Here is a 20,057-nt window from a genome sequence, read left to right on the forward strand (position 1 = left end):
TAATCCTAAATTTAAAAAAAGGGGGAAAAGTAGTTGCTTCCTTTCCACAAAGAGGTCAGTTCCCAACAATAATAAAATTAGAGAAGGCTCAGGGAAAAAAAAAAAAGAGAAAAAAGACAGAAAAGAACATGACAATTACCCAGCTTGATGAAAACAGGGTCCATGTTACAATTACTACTATCAGCACCGAGTATATAACAGAAGCTCAATAATTTGTTTTACACATAAAATTTCAAGTATAATAATAGAACTATATAAAAACATCAGAGAGCTTTACAAAAGAAGTCAAGAATTTAATCAGAGATGAAAAAAATTCACAGACCAATGGTTCTTAAATCAATTTAGGATGACAGACCCCTTTGAGAATCTGATGAAATCTATGGATTATTCCTACTGAAAAATGAACATAAACCACAAAATTTTGTACGTAATTTCAAAAGCTTTATGGGCCATCTGAAGTTTATCCATGAAATACTCTGGGACCTACTGACTGTAAGCAAAGAATTTCTATAACTAGACAATTTCAATATTTAATTTAATATGAATAAAAACTGTTCAATAGACTACAACAGATGATCACTGCATTTTTTTCTTTTGTTCGTAGGTTTTTAAAATTTTACCAGCTCACTCATTTTCATTGTTTCACAGAAGATTTCAAAAATACTCATTTAACCATCTTTTAGATAAAGAATTCTTTATAACTTTCTTTTAGGTACAATAGCTATCTCAAAGTACTTTCTTTACAGTTCTAACTCAATCATTTTTCTTTCTCTCCTATTGGTAACGTATTATATAACTAAAAATACTGCATTTTCCTTAAACAATAAGGATATTCAAGACTTATCATAGTGTGGTAGGCAGAATAATGGCCCTCCAAAGATGTCTACAGCCTTATCTCTGGAACCGTGCTAGGTTACATGGCAAAGTAGAATTAAGGTTGCAGATGGAATAAAGGTTGCTAATCATGTTCTTAAAATAGGGAGATTATTCTAGATTATCTAGCTAGGCCTAACTTAATCACAAGGGTCCTTAAAATGTGGAAAAGTGACGCAGAAGAGTCAAAACCAGGGAGCTGGCAGTATGAGAAAGACTTGGCCCAATGTTGCTCACTTTGAAGGTGGAGGAAGGGGTCATAAGCCAAAAAATGAAGGTGGTCTCTAGAAGCCAGAAAAGGCAAGTAACAGGTTCTCCCTTAGAACCTCCAGAATCAACCTGCTAACACTTTGCTTTGAGCCCCGTGAGACCTATTGTGTACCTCTGACCTCCATAACTATAAGATAATAAATGTGTGGTTTTAAGTCACCATGCAGTCCCTGGTGGTCCAGTGGCTAAGACTCCACGCTCCCAATGCAAGGGGCCTGGGTTCGATCCTGGTCAGGGAGCTAAATCCCACATACAGCAACTAAAGATCCCACATGCTGCAACTAAGACCCAACGCAGCCAAATAAATAAATATTAAGTCACCATGCTTACGGTAACTTGTTACAGCATCCATAGGAAAATAACACACATGGTGAAATGAAAAAAAGCACTGAACTGATTCAGAGTCATTATGAACTAATAACTTTTAAGTCATTATACCACTTAAAAGCCAAATTTCTTAACATCTCAGAGCTTCAGTCTTCTCATTTATAAACGGAGGAAATTATGTTCTCTGACTCTTGCAAAGTGTTACTCAAAGATATAGAGTATGTAAATATGCTTTTATAAACTATAAAATATCTACAGATATGACAGCAAAATTACACAAGATCAATATGAACATGATAACATTCATGTTATCATATTAAAATATATTCAATACATACACAACTAAGAGTTCTAGAAACAAAGCTTGATTAATATTTATTGGGGCTATTTATAATATGTGTTTTTCAAAGTTTTGTGCCAAAAAAAATCAGCATTTAAACTTCTAAAATATCTTTTCAGTGGTAAAGTTTTAAATAGGAAGAACTAAGTCTTCTACTACATACTTCTATATTCCATAAAGAACATACCACATAGCAATTTATAAAGATGTTATACATATAATAAATAATAGAGAAATTAATATTTATAGAATTATGTCACTTGGAGTTATGGACATTTCTAAATCATCTTTAATAAAACAGAAGAGGGATGATGTGGATAAATACCATCCACAGAATTTTTAAGAATTAGTGATTACTTTCGGACTTCTCCCATCATACTGCCACAACATTCTCTTCTTCTTACTCTTAATTACTCTTTAAAGGAGTTCAAGTGTTCCAAAAAATGGGAAAGAGACAGCCAAGGGCCCATATAATTTAAATCTCTATTAAATTAGACCCAATATATCTAAGATATTTAAAAATCACCAAAAAATCCTGCCATTAATAAAGACCCTTTCTTCATTTATAGGAAGCAGTAGACTTTTAAGTACCATTTTAATAATTTAAATTCATAACCCTGCACCATTAGAATTGACACAATAAATCTAATTCATAAAAATTTAATCTTAGAAGTCAACAGCCTGGGAGGAAATATTTAAAACATATAAACAGCCAAAGACTAATCTGTAGAATATATAGTAAACTACAAATCAATATAAAATAGATGAACAACCCAACAGAAAAATGGGCACTGAGTAGGCAAGTCAAAAAATATACATGGCTAGTAATAAACACATGGAAAAATGCTCATTTTCACCAGCAATCAGGAAATGCAAATCAAAATTTTTCAAGTGAAATGGAAGAAAAAATAATAACATCTAACACCAGCAGAGCTATAGAAAATTCAGTACTGTCATACACTGGTGCAGAATATATTACTAATGCCTTTGAGGGGAGTTTCAATATCTATTAATAATTTTCAACCAGAAAATTCTACTTCTGGGAATCTGTTGTATAATAAAGAACCTGTCCGGTCTTGGTTCCTGGGTTCCTGACACAGAGCTTCTAAAACCTTGGAATTTTCCCAGTGATAAGAGTGTTTTCATTATTCATTAGCCCCTTGGATGGCACCTGACTTTATGCTAATGAGATTATTCAGAATGGAGTTAATCATCAGAAAGACCAACCACCAGAGAAAAGGGATGGGGGCTTTGAGCCAGGTCAATCTCTGCAGAGGAGAAATGCAGGTGGCCTAGGGACCCCCAAAGAGTGCCTGACATCTGAAGTGAGGGCAGTCTTCTCAGGTCAGTGCCCTTAAACCTGTTGAGTCTGACACTAACTCCAGATGGTTGGTGTCATTGTAGTATCCACCTGAGAAAAATCTGTACATATTCATAAAGATGTTTATCCCAACACTGGAAAAGTATAAACATCCTAAATGCTTACCAATAGAAGAATGGTTAAATAAGCTACAGGTTCATGCATATGACGGAACAGTAAGTAGGTAGCAGTTAAAAAAAAAAGTTGCATTTCCATGTCCTCCCACATAAAAACCTCTTAAACACATTAAAGAGAAAAAAGCAGGGTTTACAAGAATATAGTATGACCACATATTGTTATTCTTAACAATAACAGCCTCCCTTGCAAAATCACATACAAAACTGGTTTTCTCTGTACTTATAAGTGAATTTGTCAAAAAAGTTAGGAAGTATACATACAAAAAATGATAACAGTGACATTTGGGGGGAGAATGAGATCACCAGAGGAGGACTGAAAGAAACTTACATTTCATCTGAACTGTCTAAATTTCATAGACATGGATTCATATTTCTTCTGCAATTAAAAAAGAGAACTTGCAGTTAATGGCTAAGACTCTGCACTCCCAACACAGGGGGCCCGGGTTCGATCCCTGGTCAGGGAACTAGATCCCGCATGCTGCAACTAAGAGTTCGCATGCCACACTAAGAGTTTGCATGCAGCAACTCAAGAACCCACATGTCGCAACTAAAAAGATGCCACGTGCTGCAATTAAGACCCAGCGCAGCCAAATAAATATTGTTTTTAAAAAAGGATGACTGCCTGAACATGTTTACCAGCCTCTGTTCAGTCCAAACATCCTAACTAAAATCATTATAAATGTATTTTTTAAGGGAATATGCCTGTAAAAGGATGGAGTAAATAAATTTTTTTAAAAAAAGCAATGCCATCCATTAGACTATAGAAAGAAAATAAATGAGTGGTAACTTTCACCACAGAACCAGGAAAGCAGAGTAGCAACCTGATCTACACCAAGCACGAGAATTTGCAGGCAGGCAGAAGAGGACAAAAAAGAGTAAGATTCACTGCAAGTCCATGTAAGAAGCAGTGAGAGCCCCCCAGTTGTCCTCCCTGACTTCAAACAACGAGGCAACTGTTCCTTCTCAACCCTAGCACTACAGGTTTGAAGAGGGAAGTTTCTGGACTTGGGGACAACAGGAATAGCTAAAGGCAGAGATACCTACTGATACTGAATATGAAGATTAAATGAAAGTACCATATTGAGCATTAAGTCTCCCAACTTTCTTCTCAATCTGCTCCTAGAACACTGGTATAAAAAAGAATGTCGGGCTTCCCTGGTGGCGCAGTGGTTGAGAGTCCGCCTGCCGATGCAGGGGACGTGGGTTCGTGCCCCGGTCCGGGAGGGTCCCGCATGCCGCGGAGCGGGCTGGGCCCGTGGGCCATGGCCGCTGAGCCTGCGCTCCGCGACGGGAAAGGCCACAGAAGTGAGAGGCCCGCGTACCGCAAAAAAAAAAAAAAAAAAAAAATGTCCTCCAGGTAAGAAAAGAGAAAAGCCATTCTGGAAAATATGACCATCCAAGAGAAAAGACAGTAATTTACTATTCCTCAGAAAATGGCCCAGATAGATGACCTTACCTGCAGAGAGAGCTTCCAATCAGCTTTTCAGTGCCTTAAAGAATGAGTAACCAGCCAAAGATGATCAAACTTTCGAAGAAAGAACCTAATGAATGACTGAAGCTAAACAAAGGGAAAATGCAACTGGGAAGAAACTGATCAAGAAGAAAAAAAAAAAAAGCATATGCATACACACGTACACAAAAACACATTTTAATATTCTTAGAAAAAGATACTGTACCCACAAAACAAAAATGGAATGTATGAAAAAATTCATTATAAAAAGAAAGCTTTTGGTAAGTAAAAAAGATTACAGAAACAAAAATTCACTAAAAGGTTAGAAATAAAGTTGGGGAAAAAAATCCCCCCAAAAAGCGATTGAAAGAGATATTTTTTTTAAAAAAGAGAGAGAGCAAAGATAAAGCAAAAGATCACTCTAGGGCTTCCCTGGTGGCACAGTGGTTGAGAATCCGCCTGCCAATTCAGGGGACACGGGTTTGATCCTTGGTCCAGGAAGATCCCACATGCCACTGAGCAACTAAGCCTGTGCACCACAACTACTGAGCCTGTGCTCTAGAGCCTGTGAGGCACAACTACTGAGCCCACGTGCCTAGAGCCCATGCTCTGCAACAAGAGAAGCCACCGCAATGAGAAGTCCGTGCACCGCAACGAAGACCCAACACAGCCACAAATAAATAAATATATTTTTTTTAAAAAAAAGATCACTCTAAGTGTCCAACACTGAAATAATGAGAAAGGAAATTGGAAGAAGACATCATCACAGAAATAATTTTCTAAAAACTACCCAAAATGAAAGAGCTAGCAGACTGAAAGGGCCTGCCAGTATGCAGTGCAATGGATGAACACAGGCGTATCTTAAGGTATACAATAATGAAATTTTATAACCCTAGGGCTAAAGAAGATCCGAAATGCTTGGGGTGGGGGGTAGGGGGAGATGTTTCACACAAAGGATCAAAAACCAGAATGACATGGGTGTGCTCAACAGCAACACCAGAAGCCAGAAAACAACAGAGCAAATTTAAAAAATTACAATTCTGAGGAAAAATAATTTCCAACCTAGAATTCTATATCAAGTCAAACTGTCAATTAAGAGTGAGGGCAGAAATAAAATATTTTCTTTCAGACACTGAAGTCTTAATGTCTTTTACTTTACACACATTCTTTCTCAGTAAGACATAGAAGAGTGTGTTCTACTAAAAACAGTGTAATACATGAAGAAAGAAAAGACATGAGACCAAGGAACTAGGAGATTTAACCTGAGAGAAAAATGAAACTCCCAGAATGATAATGAACAGAGACCTCCCCCAATAACTAATTCAGAATGGGGTTGGTCAGAAGGCCCCAGAAGAGATTTAACAAGGACATGAAATTCACAGAATACATAGCTTATGAACAAATGTAAATATACAACTGAGGGAGGGTTTGGCGACTACATGCAAAACTAAACAAAAATTTTTTTAAATTGTACAGGAAAAGAAAAGCAGCCAACTGTGAACAGGATGCTGAATTAGAAGTTAATTACTAAGATACAGAATAAGTAACATTTAAAATACAACAAATGCAGGTACTTCATCTAACTTCTGATTCACATCTGCAAATAACTAAGGAAATTATCTACCCTACACGCTTCTTATGAGACACAAATGAGTTAGTGCTTGTGAAATCACTTTCCAAATCCATAAATTAATACATAAAAGTAATAGTATTAGTTCTATGTTTAAAAAGACACTATAAGTGGTCTATAATATTAAATATTCTTCATTTACGTTTTTTTCTTAAGGAAACTAATGACATTCCTCTGAAGAACTCTTTAAGTGGCAAGATGGTGGAAAGAGTGAAACATGGGAGTTACTAAGGAACTGAGATTTCAAGGTGACCAGATGTACTTTTTGAAGACATGCTATAATAGACAGGAAATCTGAAAAATTCCAAATCAAGACCTTAGAGATCTCAGACCAGAGCATGTCAAAACACCAGCAAAGTAGTATATTCCTTTATCAAATGCCATGTCAACCAGGTTGCCTGAGATGCAGTAAATCATACAATATAAAAATGCTAAGTTTCTCAGATACTTCCCTGGAGAAGTAGCATACACTTAACAAAAGGACCGACCTGCCTTAACTTCTCACCAACCATCTCCCCCAACCATCTCCAACCACCCACAAAACATATTCAGACTGATTAAGAATGTTTTGTAGCACAGTCAAATGGTTATGAAAAAAGAGCTATTATTAAGCACAGCATAACTTTATTTCTAAGACTTTATGATTGTCCCCACTTGTATAGTCCACATTATACCTATTTTCTTTGGCTCAAAAATTCAGTTTACATATACCTACTTTACACAAATAAAAACATAACACTTCTCTCTGAAAAAATAAGTTTTTATATATGATGTAAATAAACAATAATTTTGGTGATCATTAGCCTTGTTATCAAATACAAAATGTATCTGAAGAACACTGAATATTTACAAAGTTTTTACCATCTGACTAACACAGTAAATGCACTGTAAAACTTAATTCAACCATTCAGGGGAGATTCGTGGAAACAGAGACATATAGAAAAACTAAAACTAAAATTTTGGATTTTTTTTTTTTTTTTTACAAAATCTGAGAAGTTGAGAAGAGTAAAGGACATGGTCTTCCTGAAGAGGGTGAGAATGAGAAGAGGGATATGAGTCTTGAATGTTTTCATTTTTGATGGAGGTTCAAATGTTAGTTTAAAATAATGATATACCTTATACAGATTACTTTAAGCCTCACGATACCACAAAACAAGATTTTTATCCTGATTCTAGAGATGAAAAAACTAAGGTAAGGAGGGATTAAATAACTTGCTTAAGGTCACACAGTATGGATGGACTTAATCCAGGCAGCCTGACTTGAAAACCCAAACTCTTCCCCATAATAACAGAATACCGCCTGCACATACAGAGAGAGCATTCCATCTCCTACACTTCGGTGACTGATTTATGGATAGGCACAGAACTCAAATCAGAGTCCTTCTGCTGGAGCTGGAGGGAAATATACCCTTCAGGCCACTCAGATAACATGTGGATGGAAGTAAGGGTGAGCCTTCAGGCCATCAGCTTAAAGAAGGCCTAATAATCAATACAAGAGGATAAAACTAGGTAACAAGCAAAAGGGAACCAGGGAGTGGATGTGCACGCACACACACAGAATTGCTCAATTTCAGCTCCACGGACCCTGGTTCCCGAACTTGTTCCTTTGATTCTGTGGGCTATTTTAGGATCCTTTATAATAATTTGAGACAATATACTGTTTTTCCATTTAATGCTATTTTGCATTGTATATCTATCATGTGCAGTTGAAAAAGTCTTCAGATTCTCTGACTACAATGTAATATTCCTAGTTAATACTAGAGCTGTGCAGCATTGGTGATATAGTGGTGTGCACAGCTGCCTTCCTAGTTGACACTAGAAATAACAAAAGGGTAGCAAGAACAACAACAGTAAATTTACCACCTAAAAATTTACCACAGCTACACTTTAAAATAACTCCCAGGTTAAAGAAAAAAATCTAAATGTAGTTAATATAATTATTCCTCAACAGAGCTGACTTAAAATGAAAAAAGTATACTTAATGACAACGAAAATACTAAATGTCTAAAGCTGTGGGAAGTAACTGTATGTACTGAAGAGTAATCATAGCCTTAAATGCTTTTATTATTTAAAAAAAAGAAAAATAAATGAACTAAGAAGCTAAGAGAAAATAAAATTACCTACAAAATGAGAAAGAAACTAAAAGATAAAACAACTAATGAAATAAAAATCAATAATAAAAATAGTAACATTTATTGTTCAAACCAAGACCTGGCTCTTTCAAACAAATTACATGTAACAACCCACTATATATATATATATATATATATATACACACACACACACAGATATATATATGGTTTCTTTGTTCTTTTTCTCAGCTCACATGTATACAAATAGGATAAATTAATGAACTATCACGGACTAATCACAATTCAAGCAAAAATTAGGAATTTATTAAATTCCTAATGGTCAGAATTTATTAAATTCAAATGATGCAATGTACTTTTTTTTTTGATATACTGAATTTCTTTATTGTAAAAATAAAAAAAGAGAGAGAGGGAGCACACACACACACTGAATAAAATAATGGTTCTGACAGCTATTACTCGAAATGCACCTACCAATATGCACTTGTTAAGTACCAAAAACCTCATTTGAGTTTTCATGGGAAGAAAAAAAAAATGATATGGATAGTCCTAAAAATTATACCTTGCTTGAAGAAGTTGCCCCTTCTAAAGGGCAATTTCAGCAATAAAGATCAAATGCCTTGAACAAATGCATATCTTTGGTTCTAACGATTCCTTGTCTCTGATAAATTTCTAAGAACTGGAGAAATATAACAATTTGCATGCCAGGATTTTGACAGCAATAGTATGTTTAATAGTACCACCGAACTGCAAACTAGCTGCAGTTGACCACTGAACAACACAAGTTTGAACTGTGGGAGTCAAATTATCCATGGACTTTCCTCAATATAGTAAATACTGCAGTACACCATCTGCAGTTGGTTGACCCCCCACGCCTAACCGTGGATGTGGAGGAATGGCGATTTCAGAGGGGCGTACAAATGAAAATGGACTGCCCAGAGCACCTGCACCCTTAACCCACACGTTGTTCAAGGGCTGGCTAATCCTTCACTCCTCTGCATCTAATCCAGTTGGCTCCATCTTCAAAGAGCCGGATATCTAGAGTCTGGCAAGCCTTCACCAACGCCAGTGCCGCCACCCTGTCCAAGCCATTGTTATCTCTTGCCAAGAGTTTTTGCATCTTTGCTCGACTCTTGGTCTCTAGGGTCTACTCCCACACAGCGGCCAGAGCAATCCTTTAAGAGCCTAAGTCAGGTTACGTCAATCATCTCAAAAAAACTCTCTAATGCTTCCCCATCTCTAAAACAAAACTCTAAAAACCAGGTCAATGGTTATGAGGCATTTCATGAGACTGCCCCACCCCACTCCTCTCATCTTCTACCACCCTCTGCACTCCAACTACACTGGTTTCATAGCTGTCCCCAGAACACATCAGGTACATTCATTACAATCACACCTTTGCACCTTTCTAGTTACTGTTCTTCTGCCTGGGTTTGCTTCTCCCCTAGAGAACCTTCATGGCTTACTCCCTAAGTCTCTGCTTGAATGTCACCTTATCAGAGAGGTTATCCCTAAAACCCTATTTAAAATAGGGACAAATCTCCACCCCACAATCTCCATCTACCTTTCCACTCCATTTTCTCCATTACATTCTACGCCCTCTGACACACTATATATCTTACTTGTTTGTTTACTGTCTCCCCCAAGTAGAATATAAGGCCCATGAAAGCACAGAGCTTTCTTCACTTCTATATCCTCAGGACAGTGCAAGTCAAAGTAGGTCTTCATTAAATATTTATTGAATGAATTCTGGAGTAGCAGGCAGTCATTAAAAATAATGCTGTAAAAAAAAAATGATAGAAGAAACTGATGAAGTAGAAAGAGCATTTTATCAAGGAATATGTAACCCATGGATCAAAGAAGAAATCACAAGGGAAATTAGAAAATATTTTTAACTGAATGTTAACAAAACACTTCAAAATTTGTGGCATTCAGCTAAAGCCAATTCTTGGAGGGAAATCTGTAGCTTTAAAATCTTTTATTAGAACATCAGTAAGGTTTAAAATCAAAAGAATATACAAGAATGACTTTCAAATTTTCTATCTAAGACATATATATGGAAAAAACAGACATCAGCATTTTATTCTGGTTATTTCTCGTGGTAATATTACAAATGATTTGCAATTGCTTATATGTACCTTTCTGTATTTTCCACATTTTAGTTTTGTCTAATGAACACATATTATTTTAATAAAAAACATTTTAAACAACTTCTTTTCCTTGTGCTTTAATTGTAATCGCTGGCCTCCTACTCTGCCTGTATCTTAAAATTCTTGCTCCCCGGGGTTCCATGCTTGCTCCTCAACTTACATCCATCCCTCAGTATCTTACCCACTGTTCAGCTTCACTTATGATCTGCAAACTGACCACTTCTCAATTTTTTGTAATGTCCTAAATTAGAGACTTACAGTTCCAATTGTTTAAAAGATGCTTCTAGATGGAAATCTTCAAAATTTAACAAGCCTAAAAGGACTCATTATCATTTCCTAAAACTTGTTCTTTTCTTCTTTATTTTTAATATTGGTTAATGACAACACTACACACCCCCGTTCTCAATTCTATCAGTTGTATATTAGAAATCTCAATCGAATCCTCTTCCTCACCTATGCCATGATTTCAATTTAGGCATCTTCCACCAATTATATTCTAATAGAGTCCTAGCATAGCTTCCTGCTACCACTCTCCCACTCCTAACAAGCAATTTAATCATCATCAGGGCAATTGTATACAGCTTTGAAGGCTGCCATCGTATAAACTATGATTGTAATGGTGCCCCTGGCCTGATCATGATACCACCCTGCTTTAAAAGTTGGTTAAGTAAAACAAACTTGTAGCACTGTAAAATCCTTCAACAACTGGTTCAAGGTTATTCTTCTAGCTTCATGTTCTCATCCATCATTCCTCTTTGCACCCTACAATCCAGACACACAACTTTTCAAGATTCTGTGTCAAAGCCAAGGCTTTTGTGGATTCTTCTTTAGTCTGTACTGTCCTCCCTGCAGAAAACTTCTAAATCCTTCAAAACACAGTTCAAATGTTATCTTCCTCTGTGAGGTATTCTTAGACTGCTCTAGTATTGATACCTCAACAAAGTATTTTGTTAACAGTCCTACTTATCATAGCACCTGTTACAAGTGTATAATCATCTCAAATTCAACTGAGAGCTGAGCAAGAACAGCAAGAAGCCCCATGTTTGTACCCCTGACAACTACAATGCCCAGCCCCTAGGAGGGGCTCAATTCATGTTTACTTAAACAACCCTTAACACCTACAATATTACAACTTCTTCAAAGTAAATAAATGAGTTCAAAAATATGGTTAGAACAATTGTATGTTTAGCTGGTCAACCTAAGTCTATAATCAGTGTGGCCGCAGGTGATCCCTGCCTCCTGATATTTACACCTTTCTGTCATTCCCTCCCCCTTGAGAATGAGCAGGACCTGTGACTTGTCTATAACCAATGGAATGCAGCAAAGGCAATGGGCTCTGTGTGATTACATGTACATATTTACATAAGAGTGTAGCACCAGCCCATCTTGCTAGTCTCTCCTTTGCTGGCTTTGAAGAAGCAAGTTGGCAAGAGCTTAACAACCATGATGAAATGAATTCTGCCAGCAACCTGAGGGAGGGAGCTTGAAAGCAGACCCTTCCCCGGCCCAGACTCTAAATAAACAACCCAGTCCTGGCCAATACCTTGATTGCAGTCTTGCCGAGGACCCAAACTAAGCTGCACCCAGACTCCTAACCCATAGAAACTGTGAGATCATAAAGATGTGTTACTTTAGGCAGCTAAATTTGTAGTAATTTAATAAGCAGCATAGAAAACTATCCGCAACTGAATACTATCAAACCTAAGGTATTTCTGAACACTTTTTTTTCATACAAAGGGCATGTTTGCCCCTATTTCTAAACACTTAAATAAACGTAGAACAAATTTAATTCATTAATAACATCAGTCAAGTACATACATGCAAAATTAAAACATTTAGGAGGTACTGTGCTACAAAAAGCAGTTCTTATACTTCTTTTTTAACTCATTTGCTAAAATACCCGGTTGTACATATACCCAGTATAAACAGTAAGTATAACATTAAGGCAATTCTTACAAAAACAAGATAAATAATAAACTGAAAAAAACTGGTATCTAATTAGTGGTATTGGCAACCAGAAAATAAATAAGAACCTACTTACTTGTTACCAGGCAAAGCAATCAAATTGGAGGCAGACGAAGGACTTGCTGTAGACACTACCTGTGAGTAAAACAACAGAGCTCTTTCTGGCTACGTGGACAGCAAGGCATCAAAAGTACTTAGGTCAGGCAGCTCTCATATCAGATAATGCCCAGTGCAACACAAACCACTCCTCCCTCTGGCACACCTTCCACCTTGCAGTCAAGAAAACTCAAAATACTCCCAAAGCAAAGACTTCCATGGCAGAGTCCACACCTTAGCATAACAAAGCATACAACACAAGGGATCTCCCTAGAGTGTTTAAAGATTATGTGAGACTACAAGTGAGAAACATTAACCATCAGAGTTCTTGTGGGCTGCTTTTTTGTGTGTGTGTGGGGGGGGGTGTGACGGGATAGTGGTTAGAAGAGTCATTTTTCTTCAGAAGAAGCAGACATTTCTCTTCTACCACCCCATAAAAGCCTTCAATTGAATAAAAGAACATTCAGGAATAGAAAGTAGATTAATCACAATATCCCCAGTTCAAACATTTTAGCACTAGATACTGGTAAGAAGTAGTGACTGAGTACAATTCAATACAGTTAATTAATGGAGATAATCTAACACCTGAAAACCCACATCCATCTTGAAAATTAAGAGAAATAAGTCTGCCAAAAGTATAAATTTTATTTAACATATTGTTTTAAGTGATAACCTAAACTCCTTCAATAAAAGGAAGCATGTTTCCTAAGTAACAGGAGGCACCTGAATTACAATCAGACAACTGAAATACTCATAGGCACAACACGCCCAAAGAAACTCAAGCCAATCAATTAGGAGGGGGCCAAAAGCAACCCAGTACCATCAGTAAATTGTCTAGATTAATTCATTTTACCTTTTTACTTCCAAACTCATGGATGTAAGAGAAGCCCACATGGTTTCTCTAGAAATGAACTCCATTGACTGGTATAATTTTATAGTCCAATTTACCTCTGCCATCCTTGCTGGATCATTAAACACTATTTTACCACACATATAATTGATTTTATGAACATTTAGCCAACTTGATAGTGGAAAAAATGTAGAGACACAATAGAGCCAAAAAAATCCTCTCTAAGATACCACCAAGTCTTTTAAATATTAGACTATTCCCTTAAAGACCTGTTTTAGAACAAACATGATAAAGAAAAGGCTTTTTGTTCACTGTAATAGTATTAAACTCAGCACTCTGAAAAGAATAACAAAAAGAAGAAAAACCTACTTGACCTAAAAACTCCTACATGTTTTATAATCATATTCTGATATACAATAATTCAGTTCTAAGAAGTTCTAGGAAATCTCTGTAAACTGAAATATGTGAATTAAGCACCTCTCTTCCGGTTCTCTAGAGGGAACTAAATAAGAGCGAATATAGCCAAAATACATGTCCCAAAGAGAGAAAAACATAAACCAACACAGAAAACCTCATTTAATTTGGTAATTCATTATGACGGAACTAGTAACAATTCAACTTGTCAGACTTCTAAATTTTTTTTCAGAAAGTGGTATTGTTTAGGTTTTCCTTTTCTATAAATTACATGACACCCTCTAAAGGAAAGATAATTTGGAATCTTATTAGCACCATATTTCCCTATTAGGAGACAGTAACGATACAAACATCAATTAAAATAAGTTTTATAAACTTACAGAAATAACTTCCCACTAATTTAGAAATATCCCTTTTCTCAATTTTCAGATGGAGTTACTTTATAATGCCCAAACATCTGTAAAACTTGTAACTGACTAAACACATTAACACTATAATAGATACTAAAAAATTAACTCAACACGGAGTATAATAAAGCCTAGGTTTTAAAATAATAAGATTCATCACCTGGTTCCCTAAATCTCAGGATGATGACAAACATGCTTCTATTAAGTTTCCCTAATGAGCCCATCCACTGAAATACAGGTAAAAATCTCATTAAAGCAAATGCTGCTGGAAAGATGCTTTTTCACCTTATTCCATCTTCCGGTCTTAACTAGGATTTAAGGTACTGGCACTTTGATCTGTTCCCATCATTTAATAAGAAAAAGTAATTTGTGATCCTCTTCCAAACTTTCTCAACTGGGGTTCCTCATCTGAATTACCAAACACAAGATTATGTGAATGACTGTTTTCTTAAATTTCCTAAGAAAGATATATAACTAGAAACACTCTAAATGCACAGGAGAAAAAAATTAATTAATTGCATACAATAGATGCCTTAAGACATTAGAGCTCCATTCTCTAGAGACTTGGTTAAGAAAGGCTGCCACAGTTCTCAGTGTCACTGTGCTTCCACCAGGCCCCAGTCATCCTAACCCCCAAAATACTAAAAGGACTAAGTGCACAAATCTAGGAATTTAGATAAGAAAAAAGATAAACGCTTTACTACTCCAACTTTCAGCAACTAGGTCTTCTTCATTTGCTCTTTTACTATGAATTAATAGCACAGGTGTCAACTATTTACCCCTGCTCTGAATGAAACATTTAAGAAAATAAACCCATACAAATATACTCTTTGTTAAAAGAAATTATCAGCCCTATAAAAAAACTGAATTAAGACGCTCCATCAGTATACCAAAGAAAAACTACTAATTTAACAAACCCTTTCCTATTCCCCCTTCTTTAGCAAACTTCTAAATATACATAACTGCTAAATAAAATTTTAATCTTAAAAAGATAATCATTTTTTAAAAACCAGCTTATTAGCCTTTATTTTTGCACTAATCTTCCATTCTCAAGAAACAATCTTTTGTTATTCTTCAATGTGGTGACTACAGTACCTTCAGCTGTGTTAATTATGAATCACAAATCACAGTATGGTCAGCACTAATTCTTTTTCTCAAAAACAAAATTTTTTTTTAAGGGCTAATCTTAGGAAAAGTCAATATTTTTAGTTACATGGCAGAAATCACTTTAATAACAAAGTAAGGTGACTAGAGAGTTGTTCTACATTTTGAATATACAAACCAGTATTAAGAAGATGGAAAAAACTAGACATGTCATTCCCATTTTTAATTTATGCTAAGGGGAATGCTGATAGTACAGAACAGAGCAGATAAATTACATTATTGAATATTCCACTTTACCAACCACCTACTCAAATTTCTCACATTTATAAGCACATGAGTAAAAGGGGTGCAGAAATGGAAATGATGGTGTTTTCACTATTCATCTGTGCTCAACTGTGAATGCAGATAATATGATGCGTAACGCAATGATATGGAAACGTTTATCTTCTATAGTCTGCATCTCTAGCCAGAGTTAACTTCTACCTCTTTTCATGAACTGGGAAGCGAGGGTGTCTTAATTCATTTATCATTAACCGTTTTGACAAAAAGTTCATAAGCATAAAACATAACTGAAGAGGTAGAATTTGTTTTCCTCAGATCAGGGGCACCCTTACCCCTCTGTTTCTACATAAACACATATCGTTTAACTACTAAAATTTCCATTTTTCAGTGTCTTTCCCTGAACTCTAGTGAACATGGCTTTTCAAAAGCACCTAAGGCCTTTACTGCATCTTGCAGGCAGAGTTATGATAATTAGTTTATCTCCTTAAGAAACTGTTTTCAATTTTTTAATGCTCTGTCCAAATTAAGCAGGATTCATATTAACCATTATCTAAAGTAGCAATTTACTGGGGTTTAAAAATACTTTTCATTAACACATTCATCCAATTAAAGTGTACGCAACAGGTGGGACTATTTACACAGATATAATTACAGTTTTATACATTAACAGTTACTCCAAAGACGATAACTCCCTTCTTCTTCAAATACTCATCTGTTCATTTCAGACTCTGACTTTTGGCCTTTAAGAACTGCTCACCACTCGAGTCACCAGATAGAACTACATTTAGCAACGGGTCTTCTCCTGACTTCCTGCTACTAAAATCCACAAGCACCAGGGCTGTTGCGTCGGTTTGTTTTTAAAACACTATTTGCTCCCTTCACCTCCGGGGGGCAAACAAGGTCCTTCTGGACTAAGGAGCAGCGAAGAGGTGAGGGTGCACTTTGTGTTAAAAAAAAAACAAAAACCAAACACAAGGGTCGCGCGGCAGCGGCGCTGCAGGGCTTAAGAGGCGATCTCTCTCTCTCTCTCTCTCTCTCCCCCCCCTCCCCCCCTCAAGAGGGGTGACCCGGCCCGGCAGCGCGGCGAACCCCCGGCGCCGAAGCTGAAGGAGAAGGGTAAAAATAAGCGCAGCCGCGGCCCACGTGCCGCCCGCGGGAGCCAAGGAGGGAAGGGGCCATACCTCCAAACATGTGCGGCGAGAGGTGAGCTGGTAAGGAGCCGATCACCAGGCGTGGGCCGCCGGGACCCCCACCCGCCGGCCGGTCCCTGCCGCCGCCGCCGTCCTCGGGGCTGCTGTGAACCGAGTCCTGGGAGCCGTACGGGCCGCTGCTGCTGTTGGGGATGCTGAAGGTGGACTGCGCCGCGCGGGCCCCCGCCGCCACGGTCCCCACGGCCCCGCCTAGGGAGCGGCTGCGTGGGGCCGCCGAGGCCGCCGCGGCGCCACCAGAGGCGCTGGGCTGGTGCGCGCCGGGCACCTGAGCCGGAAACCTCCCGGCGGCCGCGGCTCGCGCCCCGCCGCCCGCGGTCCCGTTGGCCCCTCCGCTGCTGCTGGAAGGTAAATCCGAGCCCGAGTACGCGCGGGTGCGGCCGTTAGCAGCGGCCGGGCCGCTCTGCTTGGCGCCCATGTCCGCCCTGTCCCGGGCCGGGCCCGCGCGCAGCGCCCGGAGCACCGGGAGGGGGGGGAGCGAGCGCGTGAGCGAGAGGGCAGGGTCGAGGCGCAGAGGCCGGCGCAGACAGAAGCCCGCACGTCCAGGGCCGCAGCCCGGCGCCCCGAGGGGCGGTCTGCGCCCGGCGCGCTCTTCTCGGGGTTGGCGGGCGAGACCTGCTGCCTGACACGGGGCGCGGGAGACGAGGAGAGACGGAGAGGAAGGAGGTCCCGGCTCCCGTGGGCGCCGCTCCCTGGCTCCGGCGGGAGGGGCGGCTCAGGTGGCTGCGCGGCTGCCGCTGCTTTCGGTTCTAGTGCGCCGCGACGGGCCGCTGCCGCTCTCTGCAGCCGTCGCGCTCTGCGCCGAGAGCCTCGGCACCGCCTCCTCCCGGGCGGCCGCCGCTACCGCCGCCATCCTCCTGCTCCCACGGCGGCTCGCGGGTGAGTGGGAGGCGCCCGCCCAGACTCAGCCAAGGCCACCTTCCCTCCTCCCCCAGCCACCCAGCTGTTATTAACAGAGAAGGAGAAAAAACGGGTGGCGCGTGAGGGGAGGACGCCGGAGGGGAGGGAGGAGCGGCGCGTGCTTCCCGGCAACCGTCACCGCGCTCCCCCGGTGAAGGAGGGGCGGGGGTGGTGGGGGAGGTGGGACACGAAGGTAGGGGTGCCCAGGAGGGTAGGAGGTTCAGCGGCCCCCTCACCGGAAGGCGGAGAAGCTGCGCTGCTCCGGGATGCGCCAGGGCCCGAGTGTTTGGGTCGCGCGCGGTGACCCCGCCCCCTGGCGCCGCCCAGCGGATTGGCTCCCGCCAGCCTGGCCCCGCCTCCCCCAGCCGCGGCCTTCCCGCTTCGGCCTTGTCTCGCCTAGGTGCCTTGGTGTGGTAGGTGCTGCCACCCGCGGAATCGGTGATGGACAGGTCGCTGGCCCCGCCCTCTCATGCAGGGCGCGCGCCCCCTCTCCAGCGCAGGGCCTACGCCGATTGGAGGGACCGAGCCCCTCGGAGCGCCAACCAGAAGGCGGCCCCTCCTGCCGCACGTGGCCCTCGGACGCCGGACCTGACCGTGGGTCTACTTCAGCTTTTTCCAGCCGGGGCTGGGAATGGCTCGGTCCTGTGTCCCGAGTCATTTAGTTTGGGTGCGTGTCAACTTCCTCCTTGGTGTTACTCCGAGTGTGTCGTTTAAATAAAACAGAAGCTCACCAATGCTGATGATAAAAGACTGAAAACAAAAGAAAGAACCGAGGAGGCATAAGCCAACTTGATCTGAATTAGATCTATCCCATTTAAACACTCTGAGTGTGGAGAAAGCACAGAGTTGATAGAACTAAGGATAATCCAGCCTGATCTTCAGTTGTAGGGCAAAAACTGTGGCGCAGAGAAAGCACCCGATTCAGGAGACCTGGGGTCTAGGTCTGGGACCAAAACTAAGTTACGTGTAATAAGCAAATTATTTTACCTTTTTGAACTTTAGTTTCCTTACCTGGGATCTTGGTATCAAATCTCGAGGGTACCTGCTGTTTTAAAATCCGGTAATTTCTCTAAAATGGCAATTAATAAAATTCTCACTCCATTCGTAACTGTAATGTGGTGTCTTGGTAGCAAAGCATGGTCTGGATACCCAGTGGACAGCCTGCTCTGACCCTCCCATTTTTAAAATGCCTAAAAGTGTCCTCTATATGAAAATAATTGCAACGGGTGTTTTTTGTACAAAATGCAGATGTAAATACTTTGTCGTTTTTCCATATTTGTAATGAGTCATTTATGTAATCATTTGTATCAAGCTTTGTAATGATTTTTATCACTTTGAGGTATGAGAATCAAGTTTTTAAACAGAAGTGAAGGATATATGTATAGATATTGATGTATTGTGTGTGTGTGTGTATATGTATACACACACACACACAAAGCTACTCAATTCAAATCTAACATTCTTTCATCTTGGGTATGAGCTTACTGAAACCAACGTTTACTTGGTAAGCAAAGAAAAGTTTGAAACGCCAAAGTGTTACTAGAATGACAAGCTCTCGTTTAAGAAGGCATCTAGTGATTTGATCCGATTTAACTTTTATTGAATGAGGCCTTGGGTGCAGAACTGTCGTTCAGCAGGAATTTGTCACCAGTATGGCAAGAACTTACTGTTAACAGAGAAAAGTAATAAACTATGATTTTTTAAAAAGGAGTAAAAGACTTTTGCAAGTCTCTGAGGAGCTAACAACTGATAAAGAGTTTCATACTCATCATTATATACTCTATCATGTATAAAATTTTATACATCATTTATACATTATGCGTTTTAAAAGTTTAGATAACTATAATATGGAATAAACCCCATTTATTAGTTAAAACTATTCAATGGAAAGATTTAACTCTGTGACTCTTACTCATATCCAGATTTAGTTATACTTTGCTTCATCACATCCAAACCTATATTTTTAAGTGATTTTTACCCAGACATTAATTACACCTGAAAAACACTCAACATTTATTCATTTATTCCTACCTAGGAAAAAAATCCCCTTATAGTGCCAGGTTTCCAGCATTCACACCACTCACAACAGTTGGAATTTTACATTTGTTTGATTATTGATATCCGTTCCTCACAAGACTGTAAGTTCCATGAGGGCATGGAAAGTGTGGTTTTTTGGCTCACCGTTGCAGTGCTTGGCACGCAGT

General features: G+C 39.5%; 1 protein-coding gene across 1 annotated transcript in view; it reads right to left on the reverse strand.

The window, feature by feature from the left end:
- The window catches only part of ZNRF2 (zinc and ring finger 2), a 159,025-nt gene extending 140,968 nt beyond the window's left edge, over positions 1-18,057 (reverse strand). The window contains exon 1 of the mRNA XM_022584225.3: positions 16,927-18,057. Coding sequence (XP_022439933.1) covers positions 16,927-17,371 — 445 coding nt within the window. The 5' untranslated portion in view covers positions 17,372-18,057. The remainder of the gene's footprint in view (positions 1-16,926) is intronic.
- Between the last annotated feature and the right edge of the window lie 2,000 nt (positions 18,058-20,057).

The sequence above is a fragment of the Delphinapterus leucas genome, chromosome 9 (assembly GCF_059928025.1).
Source record: "Delphinapterus leucas isolate spDelLeu-1000000601 "Yukka" chromosome 9, BTC_Dleu_Yukka2, whole genome shotgun sequence".
Lineage (NCBI taxonomy): Eukaryota > Metazoa > Chordata > Mammalia > Artiodactyla > Monodontidae > Delphinapterus > Delphinapterus leucas.